Here is a 14,868-nt window from a genome sequence, read left to right as displayed (position 1 = left end):
CCCCACAACCTGCAGGAACATCCATAGCTGAAATCCAAGGCACGCAACCCCCATAACGCTCCTCTGATGCCAAGGGTGGCTGCCCACTACTCCGATGTTTGTGTGTGTGTGTGTTCACTGCCATGGATGGGTTAAATGCAGAGGTCAAATTTCATTGCACTGTTGTACAATGACCATAAAGCAGTGGTCACCAACCAGTCAATCACGATCGACAAGTGGATCACGATAAATCATGGTTGCTTCGGTTATGGCATTTAAGTTACTATAGCTGCGTCATTCTGTTTCCAGAGTGGTTTGTGAGCTACTTAAGCAGGGACACATAAAGCTGCGGTCACACAGGGTTTGTGTTCACGAAAACTGACACAGGAAGATATTACACAAATTACCAAACAGCGAATGTCACACTATACTCCGTATACGACGTGAACCAACAAGATTAAAGCTGTGTACCTACAAACACAATATTCTTGTTACTTTATCATTTTTATTCAAAGTGTAATGACTTTTTCTTACTGTAAAAGGCCTTCCGACGTGCAGTTACACAAGAGACAGAGCTTTAAAAGTTACAATAACTTATAATATTCAGGTTTTGAAACATCTGCTTTTCACCATTAAGTCAAACTTCGAATAGAGAGAGAGAGAGAGAGAGAGAGAGAGACAGAGTAGAGAGAGAGAGAGACAGAGACAGAGAGAGACAGAGACAGAGACAGAGAGAGAGAGAGAGAGAGAGAGAGAGAGAGAGGGAGAGAGAGACAGACAGAGAGACAGATAAGCATACTGGACCAAGAGACTTTAAGAGAGAAATTTACGTTAGACCAACGCATCATAAACCCATTAAAACGGAGAGCTACCAAATGGTGAGGAAACATCCTCTGAATTTTATAAAAAAGTGTTTATGGATTACAACTGTGAACATCACCCTAAAGGATGTAAAATAGTTTCAGAGTCCTGTTTTTGCACTGACTACAATCTGACAAGATTTTTAAAAATTGCCTGAGTTATTGAAGTTATTAATCATTACTGGAATAAAACATGTCTTGATTTATTCAAACACTCAGGTTTTCTTTGGCTTCTCACAAATAAAACATAAAAAAGGCTGCATTAATCTCAGAAAGGTCAGTGTTAAGATAATGATTAACAAGCTGTGTGTGGTTTAACTATGAGTAAGAATTAACAAATAATTTGGGGAGTTAGACAATGTACAGCGATGCAGTTGGGAAACACTGTTACACTGTTACACAGTAAGGTGTGCGTATCAAACATGCCCCACATTAAACACAGACACAGTGAAACCTTGTTAAATCCTCTTCCAAAGTCAAACACCTTAGAGACAAACCAGGACGACCCTTTTTCATATTTCATCATCAACTACAACTTCACAACCTACAGAGACACCGTGTTCTGTTTTTGTCTGTTTTAAACCTCAGTTACAGGCATTAACCTGTCAATGGGATCAAATCTGTGAAAAAGTAAAATGCTACAATTATTTTTGCAAAATTGATTATTTAAAAAATATTAATAATACAGTAATAAAATGTTGGGTGCTTTTGCAGTAAAAATAAATATAGTCACTAACAAGGTTTTTAAAAAACTAAACATTCCAGTAAATGACTCAAGCACAGCATCTTACTAAAGTGTCAACTGGAATGTTTCTTAAAGGCTAAGCAGCAGCTCTATGAAAGTGTCAAACAAATAAATACAGTGGGATTTGAGTTCCTAACTTGTGTTTATAGATAGTCAGAAAACATGTTATTTCTTACTAATTCAAGGAATAAGGTTTAAAAGACCGTTGGTCTTTTCCAACAATATGGGCATGTAAGGACACCAACGAAAGGTGTTCAAGAGCCTCTGTAACATGGAGGTAAACAGGGTAAGGACACTCACTTCGCCTGTTTTAGTTGGTGTTAGTTAACGTTAGCTTGACTCGCTAAACTCGGTGCTCAGATTATACTCGTCTACGTAGCTGCATTACGGAGGTTTATAGTGTCGGATGAATTCGAGTTCGACTTCGATCCCATTTACAAGAATAACGGTACCTCTAAATTTGAGTTTAGCTTATTGCTAGGCTATTGTCATGAATAATGTTGGTTATTTAGCTAGATACTGTCATAACAGTCAGTCATAACGGTGTTTTACCGCGGCGTTGTTCGGCTTTTGTCCACCAGTGACGTCACGGTTGTGTTCGAGAATTTCCGTAGCGAGCTCGGGTTTTTCCGTCAATTTAATAAAATTGTCCGTTTTAAAGCAAATTAAGCTGCTATTTTCATTTTAATTCATTAAAATTAAAATTAATTTAATTATATATGTCAGTAACTACAATAACGTGAATTGTATTATTTAAATAATTATTATTATTAAAATTATTTAAACTATATAAATGCAAAATACATCAATAAACATAAGTCGCTGGATGCCAAATCAGATGATTTTATGCTTCAGGCAAAATAAAAAAGGCACCTGTTCACTGCTAACTGTAACCTGTCCAACAAGACTGAGGAATCTCATAAACACATAACTTTCATTATCAAGGTGATAGGGACTCCCTAAACCCTCATCATTTTAACAAGGTTGATAGATCAGTAACATACTGTTCTCAAGGGTGAGCGCAAGGTTAATGTTAGTTATTGACATAGCTTTCGAAAATCAAAGTACTGCATAAGAACAGGTTTGTCAGCAACGGTATAGCTTACAGAAATACACAGAAACCAGAAATATCGTAGTTTTACCAGTCAAAAATCCAAAAACAAAGTTACAAAATGCACAAAACTTGTTAAATCAGATCTCCCTAAGTTTAAAAAAAATCCATTCCCACTAGTGGCTGTGTGAGCAAAGAAACACAGATGTGTGTACAGATGTGAGACTAGTACACCACCTGCGATTTCAGTGTGACTTTAAGGACGTCCTCTACACAGTGCAGACAGGAGTTCAAGAAAAACACAGAGAAAAACACACCAATAACCCATGAGTTACCTTGAACGCGACAGTCTGAAATCCTCCTGTTGCCAGGTAACTGCACTGGACCAGGCGATGATGTCACCCATCAGTTCTGCTCTGATAGTGGCCACGTCCCAATCCGGCAATGAACTGCACATTAAAATGGTCTTAAAGATGATCAAATGACACTATAATACTCCACACCCTCTCACACAAGAAACCTTACACCTATAAGGGACCACCTCGTGAACTCTCCTCAGACATAAAAATAGCACAGAAAACACACGCACACACACGCTGCCTCAAGCAGAGAGTAATGTACAGGAGCAGAGTCTAAACCTCTGTTTCAAATGCGGTGGAGACGTCAGACAGGTTCCAGCTGTCGTCTCTAAAAAGCCACGTCAGTTTTACAAACACATCCTCCAGTTTCACACAGCCTGGTCCTGCTGGTACATGATGTCACTCGGAACCTTCCAGTGACTCGTTTCACTTTCTTCGCCACACAGCCCTGTGCTCAGCACTGACACACGCCCTTCCTCAAAGTGCGTTCGTGCAAACTTTGCAATCTGGGGTTAAGACTTGTGGCTCTTGTCTAACAAGTAACTTTCCGGCTCCAGGGCAGACAGCGAGAATGAAGCAACGTGATAGGTCAGAGATTGCTGAGTGACAGCGTAAGCTGACACTCCCTCGTTACACAGGCACAAAGGCCTGTCCATGCTTGTGATACAGTGAACAAAGGCCTGTTAGATACTGCCTGCTACACGAGCACTGGGGCACTAATGATTTATGAACTTAATGAAGAGCTGAGGCAAAAACAGGTAGCATTTTTTATAACTATTGAACTCAGCTAGAGTCACCACACAAATTTGCAATGAATGGCATCACTACCTCATCCAATACAGTGACATGCCATCTAGGATTCTGAAAATTACCCAGCTCTTTATAGGATGTAAAATACAAAATCTCAATAAAGAAGTATAATGTTCTGCTGCAGATACAGTTTTTTTATGCTTAGTGGAGTCATAAATATATGCATCTATTTTCAAATATCCATCCAGTTGGACATCAGGTAAAGCAGCATCTGACAAAATGGCTTCCCCTAGTTCTTTTTAACTAAGGTAATGGTTCTGTAGCCGATAACTGATGCTGCTAATAATAATATTAATAACAATGATTCTGTATAATTTTTCAATTAACTACTGTGCTATAATTATAAACTAAAAATGCATAAGGACATAAACACAGCTAAATTTACTCCCATTTAAGTTATTTATCTACATGTTTACTAGAATAAAGTAATTCTGTTGTCAGCAAAATCTTTTCTGCGAGTACATGTGATCATTTCATAAGCTTAAAGCTGGAGAAGGTGATTTGTCTTAAAACAGTTGTTATATTTCTTAAAATACTATTTAAATCCAGATACCAACCAGTAAATTAAAAAAGCTCTGACGACATAAATTAAAAAATCCTTTCCTATAATGATCAAAATACTTTAAACACACTGTTCAATCATGTCAACTCTGGCTGAAGGAAATGACTAGATGGCACCCTGCACTTCATGTGAAGATGAGTGTTGCACTGCTAAACAAAAATATTAAGGACAGTGGTAGAGAAGGCTTCCAATGAAAAGACTGAATAAACCACTGTGAACATCTGTGTAGCTGTTGGGTGTTTTTCGTACATGAGAATGAGGCCTGAAGTAGGTGGACCTCTCTGTGGGATTCCTGGTGGATTTTTTTTTCACCTATATCACTCCACTGCTGCGCTCTCCTCACTGGCTTCCTGTAGCTGTCTGCATCAGGTTTGAAACTCTCATGCTTGCCTACAAAGCCAAGAACGGACCAGCCCCTCCCCACCTTATGGCAATGGTCAAGAGTCGGGCTGCACCTCGAGCCCTTCGTGCTTCAAGTACAGCTCGATTTGACCCACCATTCCTCAAAACTCATGGAGTCCTAACGTCAAGTCTTGATGCCCAGATGGTGGAACAAACTTCCCCTGGCTGTCCAACTCTCTTGCAGTCTTCAAATGCAGACTGAAGACCCATCTCTTTGTGACCCACATGAACACTAACTGCACACTTACAGATTGTACTGTACTTATAACACACTTAATTCCTTTCTTTCTAGACCGTGTCTGAGCTCAGGGGGAATTTACATTCAAACCTATTGTACTAGCTGAGATACACATTCTGTCTGAACACTAAGCACTTTTGTGGGTTGCTCTGGATAAGTTTAATGCTGTAAATGTTGTTCTTTTCGTTTTCCCCTTTCAACAACCAAACAAATTGCCTCTGTCCCGAATTCTAGACTTTCTCTCTGGAGCGTTTTTAGACAATGGAGAGAACTCCAAACGTTGAAAAGCATGAACTGAAATGAGGATATTGCTTTACTCCTGCTTTGAAGGTGGGTATTAAAGACTTATATCTGCTGTTTCAGATCACTTAAGGTGTAAAGGTCTCTAAATTTGGTTGACAGCTAACTGCACAGAAAATGCTACAAAACCAAATAACCCGAGTTACACATTTCTGTCGTAATGCAAACAGTGAATAAAAACTTAGTTAAACTTCAGCCACATACAAACAGCAGTCATTTTCCCCCTTAAATACTCAGTTCCACCTTAAAATATGTGGGGCTTCTGAATGTAAACAACCAGAGAACAGCGTTTCCCCACAATCGTAGACATTCCCTTTAGCAGTAGTGGTAGTTTTGCTCCTTCTGAGAGGTTTTAAAAGACAAAAATTTCAATAAGCATTTCAAAATGTTCCAACACACACACACACATCTCTGTATTCAAAAAGGCCTTATGTGAAAGTGACTGAGGGTCAGCCACCACAAATTCAATTGTGCAATTCTCAGCTAACTCCATTAAAAAAATAAATAAACACAAGCATTGTGCACTTAATTTCATGCAAACCAAATCAACAAATGAAGGAGAGAGACTTTTTATCATTAATAAGACCAATGGGTATTTCGTGGGTAGACCTCAGTGGCGCAGCTGAGCTCACACATAGTGTAGAGTTATTTTTCAATACCACACAAAAAACTCGGCAGTGGTTAACCCATTTCACAACGGCATTTAACACATTTCTGTGTCAGTCTAGGTTATCAAACTCTGGCACTACAGGTAAACATGGAAACCAACTGAATGAAACAAAATTAGAAATGAGGTACAGAGAATCTTATACGTCATAGAATGCAAAACAAATAACTGTTTAAACATTTAGAAAGAAACAGACTTAAAACATGCTGTCACCACTCAGAGGAGTAATTTTGTTTCCATAACTGAAGCCACGAAAGGACCAGAAAATTCCTTCATGCTCTTTATTACTCAAACTTTATCTGCCATGGAGATGTTTTGGGATGAAGAATGAGCTAACCAGGTTGTATAGTACACATGGGTTGCAGGTGATGTCACTGTGTATAGTAGCCGCATATTGGGGACTTATTCATTACTCCAAGCACACAACTCTAAAGCATCACAGTTTTTATTACTATTCCTAAAAAATTACTACAACTCATGAATTTTTGTCAAAGACTATAGAGAGACATCTGCTTATTTAAGCTAATTTATAATGGTAATTTGAGTCTAATTATAGAGGCATGTAAGGGTCAATATAAAGCAATAACATTTAACACATGTGTGCAGAGATGTGTGGATAAAGGCAAGGATGAGAAGAGCAGTTCAAATGAGGGACAAACCTGGAGAAGCGTCTCCGTCCAGTAGATTGTCATCCTCAGTGGTGTGGAAGTCCATGATAACGCCGGCGCCATCGAGCAGTTCCTCGTCACTGCTGGCGCTGGTGATGCTGTTATAACTGTTTCTGCAGTAGCCTCTGTTAAACAGCTGCTCCGACTCCATTTAGCTATGTGGAACCCTGTAAACCCAAAGACACACACAAAGCTGTTTGCATGACTGATATCTCTGAGCCTTACAAATACAGTGGAACCTCTACCTATGAACTTGATCCGTTCCGTGACCTGGTTCGTAAGTGGAAAAGTTCATTTCTCGAATCAATTTTCCCCATTTAAAATAATGGAAAAGCAATTAATGCGTTCCAGCCCCGACCCCGAAAGTCGCCCTTTTTGCACTGATATATGTTTACAACACTCTCAAATTTAAAAAAAAATTATTTTTATTCTAAAAATAAAAGAGAAATACAGTGGTAACAGTGATAAACGACTGGCTGGAGGAGTAACACAGGCACTGGCTGTATGACGGGGGGTGGAGGGGTGGATGGAATAACGGAGAGTAGGTGGTGAATGTGGGGAGACGAAGTGTAGATACGGCTTAACTTAGCACGAATTTCGATGTCTGCTATTTACACTAATGCTAAATTGCTAAAGCTACAATTTGCTAATCTTAAAAGCTCACTCAAGTCTGGGCGCTGGGAGACTCGCCTATTGGGGTCAGGGGCCATTTCCAGCCGCCGGCTCGGAGGAGGCTCGGGTTCGTTTCTAGAGTCGTGGTTCGTTAGTGGAGGCAAAAAATATTCAAATGCCCAGTTCGTATCTTGGAAAGTTCGTTATTAGAGGTTCCACTGTACTACCCACGGCACTTTGCCTTCCTTGGAAATTTCAGTTTTACTTTTTCATTTCCAGTTGAGTAACAAAAATAAAACTTCCAAAAAGGTTTTCACACATTTCCAAATATTTCAAAACAACATCCGATTTCATGAATTTGTAAGAAGTGATTTTCCCTAAGTATGATTTAGTTTTCTAGCTGTTAAATGCCCATTCTGAATGACATTACAATTATTGGACCAAATGTGTGCCATTATTCTAAAATGAGAAACAACACCAACGCGTATTCCAAATAAAAACTACAATGACGTAAATACCTTGTTGAAACCGCCCATTCATCCATCGCCTAACTGCTTATTCAGGTACCTTGTCAAAATCATTTAAAAAGTAAACATAAGCTGTGTGTTTTCAGTGGGAACATTATCTGAGAAGATATAATACAAGACAATTCACTTGCACAAAAAAGGAGGAAGTCAAAGAGGAAATATTGGGGGGAAGTGGATAATTAGCTTGTCATTCTGGGGTTCAAAACCTTATTGCAACATTTTGAGAAAATTGGAATCTTAACAGCCATGAAATCCTTGTACACCATGTTAACTCTTTGTTAGATTCTGTCCATGCTTTCACTGCGAGAAGACATCTCAACACTACCAACCAACACGGCCAACCCCCCGTACCGGTCAGTCGAGGCTGTTCTCACCTCTGGTACCACGCTGGTGGAACAAGCTTCCAAGCACTATCAGAGCAACAGAAACCCTCTCCGCATTCAAGAAATGATTGAAGACCCAGCTCTTCCGAGAGTATCTCTTGCACTGAAAGTCTTTCTTTAATGCACTTATTACTTCCTGCATATTGCACTCAGTGTAAGGTACTTTGTATAAATTGTGCTGTAGTTTGAATGTTAGATCCTCTTTTGTAAGTCACTTTGGATAAAAGCGTCTGCCAAATGCATAAATTGTAAATTGTAACACTGTGGGTGTAAAAATGTCTAGCTGAAAAAAGTCTGGTAAAAAGGAAATGGACAAAAGTGAAGAAAAACAATAAATCAAAAGAAGCTGCTGCTCTCAAAACAAACTAACTAACCATTCCAGAGTTCAGAGCTAAAACCATCTTCAAATATGTTTGCTATCACTTGAACCCTGAGAAGCAGAAAATGCAACAAACTCTAAAACTTTAGAGGTACATACAATTATCCTTGAGCATTTGTTTAAAATAAGAAGCATCTGGTTTTAGTAAATAAATATATACACATTTTTATTACATATAATTATATTACATATATTTATTTATTTAACGTTACACTTATATAGCGCTTTTGTAGAAACCCAAGGACTCTTTAAAATCAACACACACACACGAAGCGGCAGCTAAATGCGCACAGCATACTATCGACCAGGAACAACCGTCCACCTGGAGGACTGCATCTGGCACTAGGGTTTCACCCTAATCCATATCTGGGGGCACACACATTTAGCCATTCATTCACATACACACTCATTCACTCACACACCATATCACTCATTAGAGAAGCCAATTCACCTAAACTCCATGTTTTTGGACTGTGGGAGGAAACCAGAGCCCCCAGAGGAACCCCACGCAGACACAGGGAGAACATGGAAACTCCACCCAGATAGGACTTACACCCAAGATCCCAGTCCTGAGAAAATCCTGAAAAAATTAACTCCTATAATTTAATAAACTTGAAAAGGGTAGTCCATAACTTCCAATGTACTGTATGTAATATGTCAAATGTGAAGTTACTGGCAATTTACAAAGACAAAAAAGATCTTAAATATATCTTCAAAAGCTGTAAACACTGTTACAGGTTTGTTAGGGAGTGTATTTACAGAAGGGTGGCTAACTTTTGCCATGCACTGATTTCTCTTCCAGTTTGTAAGGTGAAGGGAATCTAAAACACAGCACAAAAAGTAAGGAAATGTGTGTTTGGTAGATTATTTCTTTGTTGTAACAATGCTTCTTGGCAATAAATCTTATGATGTTGGAAAACCTGTACATTTCCCTTTTAAATGGTGCCACATTTGTAAGGAACATGTATTTGTGGGATGAGCAGTAGAGCAGCACCCATAAAAAATTTGCCTCTCTGCCAGTGCCATACAGCTTATTTTGTTTGATGGTGTGGGGCGGAATCTCCCTCACTGGAAAAAGGCTTGTCATCATTGGAGGCAATCTCAATGCAGAGAGATATCGAGATGAAATTCTGAAACCAGTGGCAATCCCTTATCTCCACAGTCTGGGACCGAACTCTATCCTCCAAGATGACAACACTCACCCCCACAGAGTGGGGTTTATCAGAGACTACCTCCAGAATGTGGGAGTGGAGAGGATGGAACGGCCTGTCAGGTCCTGACCTCAACCCCATTGAACCCTTGTGGGATCAGCTTGGGCGTGCTGTTGGTGCCAGAGTGACTCACACAACCACGTTGACTGACTTGCGAAAAAAGTGCTGGTTGAGGAATGGGATGCCATCCCACAGCAGTGTGTGATCAGGCTGGTGACCAGCGTGAGGAGGAGTTGGAGGCTGTTGTGGCTGTGTATGGTTATTCCATACACCACTGAGGTTCCCATTAAATGAATAAATTGATAAATTGCCAATATGTCTTGTTTCTTCAAACTTCAATCTTCCAGTCACCAAACGAGTCAATGGCAGAATAAGTTGTTCAGCATTGGCAGAGAGGATTTGGCAGTTTTTTTTATGGGCGCAACCCACATACTCAGCTCTACTGCTCATCCCACAAATACATGTTCCTTACAAATGTGGCACCATTAAAAAGAGAAATTAATAGGCTTTCCAGTGATATACGATTAATTGCCAAGAAGCATTGTTAAAACAAAGAAATTATCTACCAAACACACATTTCCTTCTTTTTGTGCTATGTTTACCTGTTTTTACTGAACACTGAAGACTGAACACTGTCTGGACACATAAACCCTTCAAAATCTAAAGGCCACAGCTGACTCACCTCATTACTGTTATTCCTGAGGTGAACCACATCTGCGAGAGTGAAGTTCAAGGTAGAAACTGTGGTTTTGACAACACAGACTTTACATCAACCCCCATGAGAGAGCACTTCCGATACACAGAGACTCCGATTGCATTAGTACTAACATGATCTTAACGAACACCAACGGTTACCATGATTCATTTACAAATATATAGTGATTACTAGGTTTTATTTTCAAACAAACTATTTCTCTCAGCACACTCACTGTTCTCAGACCCTACCATTTAGGAGTCGCGTAAACAGTCATTACATTTGTAAACAAGCTATGGTAGTCCTCGTCTGAGACTTATTTACAGACTTGTGTCTCTGTTGATGTAACAGATTCATAATAGAAGTTACATTTTGATTCCAACAACTATATAACATTGTTTCCAGGAGGGTACATTTGTATAAGAAGAAATCATTCTTCACTATACCTTATGTTAACATAAAAAGACTTTTTTAAATAGCTTTGGATGATATCTGTTGCTTCACGTGCTGTGGTACAGACCCAAAATGCCATGGACAATTGGACTGGCATAAAAACAACAACTAAAACGTTTTAAACATGCATGCAACTTTCATCTCCATCTAAAGAGTAAGACATGCAAATGGCTTACAGGCTGTTCACTGGGCAACTGAAGAGTGAAGCGTGTTCTTCATAAATATCCCTGTAGGTGAAAATCCCTTATTTTAATATCCTCCAGTATTCTGGCTGTGCAGTCTGACTACTAACAGAGAGACAGGAAAAACAACGACTTCCCTAAAATCCACTTTTAATTCTCTCTTTGAAAGATGGGCTGTGGTTCATCATGTGAAAGATTACAGTCACAAATCTTAGTTGGAAGCAGTTCCTCTATTATAAGCACTGGGAAAAATTTAACAGAGTTTCAGCTAAATGTCCACCATTTACATGAATGCTTCAGTTCAAAGGATCAAAACACCACTCGGGTGTATGAGCAGTTTGCAAGGATCAGTCAGTAATAAGTAATCTAATCTCAGTATGAGTTAAAAAGTAACAAAGAGAATGTGCAGATAGATTGTGTGTACAGCAGTAGTAACTGTGCTGTAGTCCACTTAAAAGACTTTCACATACCAGATATAACCAACATGCTGCCATCTCCGAAGAGTAAATAAGATCTTGTACAGTCGTGTGAAATATCAAACTTTGTCTTAAAAAAAACTTACAGTTTTGTAAAAGAAATAACAAAATAAAAAGTTAATTTTAGTTCACTGGAGATTTTACTCAAGGAACATACAAATAAGTTCAGAAATGTTGCTGTAAAGACATGGTACCTACCTGCAGCATGGTGCATATTCAAAAAGCAAAGCTCAACAGCTACATTTCTAAAAACCTCACCTATATTAAAGGCTGAGCACCACTTAATGGACCTCCATGAATATTTCACATTATTGTAGTTACTGACAGATATAAGTGTGAATTACAATGAAAATAGCTGCTTAATTTGCTTTAAAACTGACAATTTTATTAAATTGACGGAAAAACCCGAGCTCGCTACGGAAATTCTCGAACGCAGCCGTGACGTCACTGGTGGACAACAGCTGAACAACGCCGCGGTAAAACACCATTATGACTGACTGTTATGACAGTATCTAGCTAAATAACCAACATTATTCATGACAATAGCCTAGCAATAAGCTAAACTCAAATTTAGAGGTACCGTTATTCTTGTAAATGTGATCGAAGTCGAACTCGAATTCCTCCGACACTATAAACCTCCGTAATGCAGCTACGTAGCCGAGTATAATCTGAGCCACCGAGTTTAGCGAGTCAAGCTAACGTTAACTAACACCAACTAAAACAGGCGAAGTGAGTGTCCTTACCCTGTTTACCTCCATGTTACAGAGGCTCTTCAACACCTTTCGTTGGTGTCCTTACATGCCCATATTGTTGGAAAAGCACCAGTGAAATGAGCTACAGATAACGGAGTGAGCGGATGGTCCTTTCCAAAGTACCCGTTTAAAGTGGACAAATTTAGTCCATTTTCTGGATATTTTGGGATCTTTGGGCCATTTGTGCACAGATGTCCCACTGTACATTGAATGATTGCAGCCAAAAACAACACACCTTTTCGTCATTTTGCATTAAATTAAGTGCAGCTTCTAGAGTTGTTGTCCACCATCTACGTCACAGGCAAGACGCCTATTAGAGTTTCCGAGCACTATTCCTTGAATTAGTAAGATGTTTTCTGACTATCAATAAACACAAGTTAGGGACTCAAATTCCACTGTATTTATTTGTTTGACACTTTCATATAGCATCATCCCCCCATCGTGTTTTAAAGTTCTATAATTAAATAAACGGATGAATTCATGTTCTGGTTTGTTTTGCTTTTTAAACCAGCAGTTAATATTTATCACACGGTGCTGTTCCCCTCACCAGGTGTTTGCACGTATACAAGTAAATTCCACGAAAGAACAGTTTAACCTAAAACGCTGTGGTTACGCTGTGGGCATTTTATTTCCTCTTGTAGTAGAGTGGGGTGTAAGTAAACAGTGTTTGCTGTAGTGCAGCCTGCTACTTCTAAAAGTCTAAATTAAAGTCTCTGTGCACTGGAAACCTTAACACAACATAACACCAGAACATTTTTTTAAAGACAAAATAGGACATGAATACTCAAGGTTTCTGTATTGTTATCACAACATAAGTGCTGTAGTGTCAGCTCTGCCTCTAAAGACATTAACAGCATCAAAGGAAAATGTGATATCAACGCTTCAGGCAATAAACTGCATAAAAGCACGTTTTGTAAGCATATGTCGCAAGTTAAGAAATGCCATGAATAGGTCCAGACGCTGTATTATTCAATACACAAAAAAACCTACAACAGACCCTTCCATCTCAGGGCACTTGACTTGCCACTCGGTGCATCTGAAAATAAATTAAATTAAAATGTCATCTGAAGCGGGTTTAGTTCAAATTAAAGCAAGAAATCCAATTCATTTTATTCTATTCATGCGGTCCTACACTCAGAGCAAAACATATTCTCCGTCTCTCATGAGTTGAAAAGGCACTGAACCCTGACCAGGCTCGTTTCTAGAGAAAGACTATTCAATTCAAGCAGTCAAACTTTAATTTATTCTTGCAGAACAGAGCCGTAACTACCACCCTAGTGTACCCACTCTGCTTTAAACAGCGAGAAAATCACTACTGCGTGAGCCAAATCACATAGAAGTGAAACAAAAACTACTACTTTTAATCTTCATTTTTGGAACGTTTTAGTAATTTCAGTAGTGTATCAATACAGAGGACCCCAGAAAGGCCACCAATAACACATAATATACTGAACTTCACGAACACTGGGTTACGATGTAAGCAACTCCATTTAAGAGAATATAAAAATAGCTGCAAAGCATCAAATGCATTACCAGCTTCACAAAGCATTTAACAGCTAAACTTCTGCATCCAAGTTCAAGTTCAAGGAGTTTATTGTCATTTCAGCAGTATACAGTGTTTACAGTACACAGTGAAACGAAATAGCGTTCCTCCAGGACCAAGGTGCTACATAAGACAATACACAACATTAAAGTGCGACTAGTGTAAAGCTAGTGTAACATGAAACAGTGCACACGCATTAAAGTGCAAAGGACATAGAACACAAAACAATACACAACATTAAAGTGCAACTAGTACAAATCTAGTGCAACATAAAACAGTGCATACACATTAAAGTGCAAAAAATATGGCTAAGAAAAATACAAAACAATGTCCCTACAGTACAATACAATACAATGTAATACAGGACAAGGCAAAAACCATAAGTACGGAGGGGGTGAGGGAGAGAGACACTGCAATTTAAAGTGTATTTGTGCTGTAAACGGTAACTGGATGTAAACATGATGTAAACCGGATATGTGAAAACAGTACACTCATTTACAGTCCAACAGACCAGTGTTTGTGTGAAGTGTGTGTGTGTGTGTGTGTGCTTCTTTCAGTCCAGTCTCAACAAGGGCTCTAAAAATGATCAATAATCAATCAATAATGATCAAAGATATATTAAATCTGGCAAATGTACGTCTCCCGCTGTTGGAGCCGATATGAATTTTGTAGTAAGTTAGGTCTGTGTGGATAATCACAATATCAGTCATGTGATGCCAACCGTGGTGTTTTATTTCCATTTTTGCTTGATTCAGTTAAAAGGAGTCAACATATGCTGTGTGTTTATTTATTATCATTGACTTTCTTCCATCCCAAGTCTTCAGTCTCTCATCACTCCTTGCTCACAAAGTCAAATTTAGTTGCACCTAACATTCACACTCATTTAAACCTAAAAATCATTAAAAATAAAATAAAATCTCAAAGGCAAAAGCCTGTGCCATACTCTCTGCACCACATTCATCATAAAATGTACAGATCATATTTAGAAAAAAGTATAAAAATGAATGGACGGCGG

General features: G+C 38.9%; 1 protein-coding gene across 5 annotated transcripts in view; it reads right to left on the bottom strand.

Moving 5' to 3' along the window:
• Positions 1-14,868, bottom strand: part of clcn3 (chloride channel 3) — a 47,331-nt gene that overhangs the window by 26,595 nt on the left and 5,868 nt on the right. For 3 of the 5 annotated variants that reach the window (XM_066680515.1, XM_066680514.1, XM_066680518.1), the window contains one exon: positions 6,633-6,808. In XM_066680515.1, coding sequence (XP_066536612.1) covers positions 6,633-6,792 — 160 coding nt within the window. In that variant the 5' untranslated portion in view covers positions 6,793-6,808. Of the gene's footprint in view, positions 1-2,970; positions 3,077-6,632; positions 6,809-11,076; positions 11,097-14,868 lie in introns of those variants that run through there. The other 2 variants (XM_066680516.1, XM_066680519.1) reach the window with 2 other exon arrangements.

The sequence above is a fragment of the Hoplias malabaricus genome, chromosome 9, assembly GCF_029633855.1.
Source record: "Hoplias malabaricus isolate fHopMal1 chromosome 9, fHopMal1.hap1, whole genome shotgun sequence".
NCBI lineage: Eukaryota > Metazoa > Chordata > Actinopteri > Characiformes > Erythrinidae > Hoplias > Hoplias malabaricus.
Note: the sequence above shows the minus strand (reverse complement) of the source record. Positions and strands in the feature narration are given on the sequence as shown.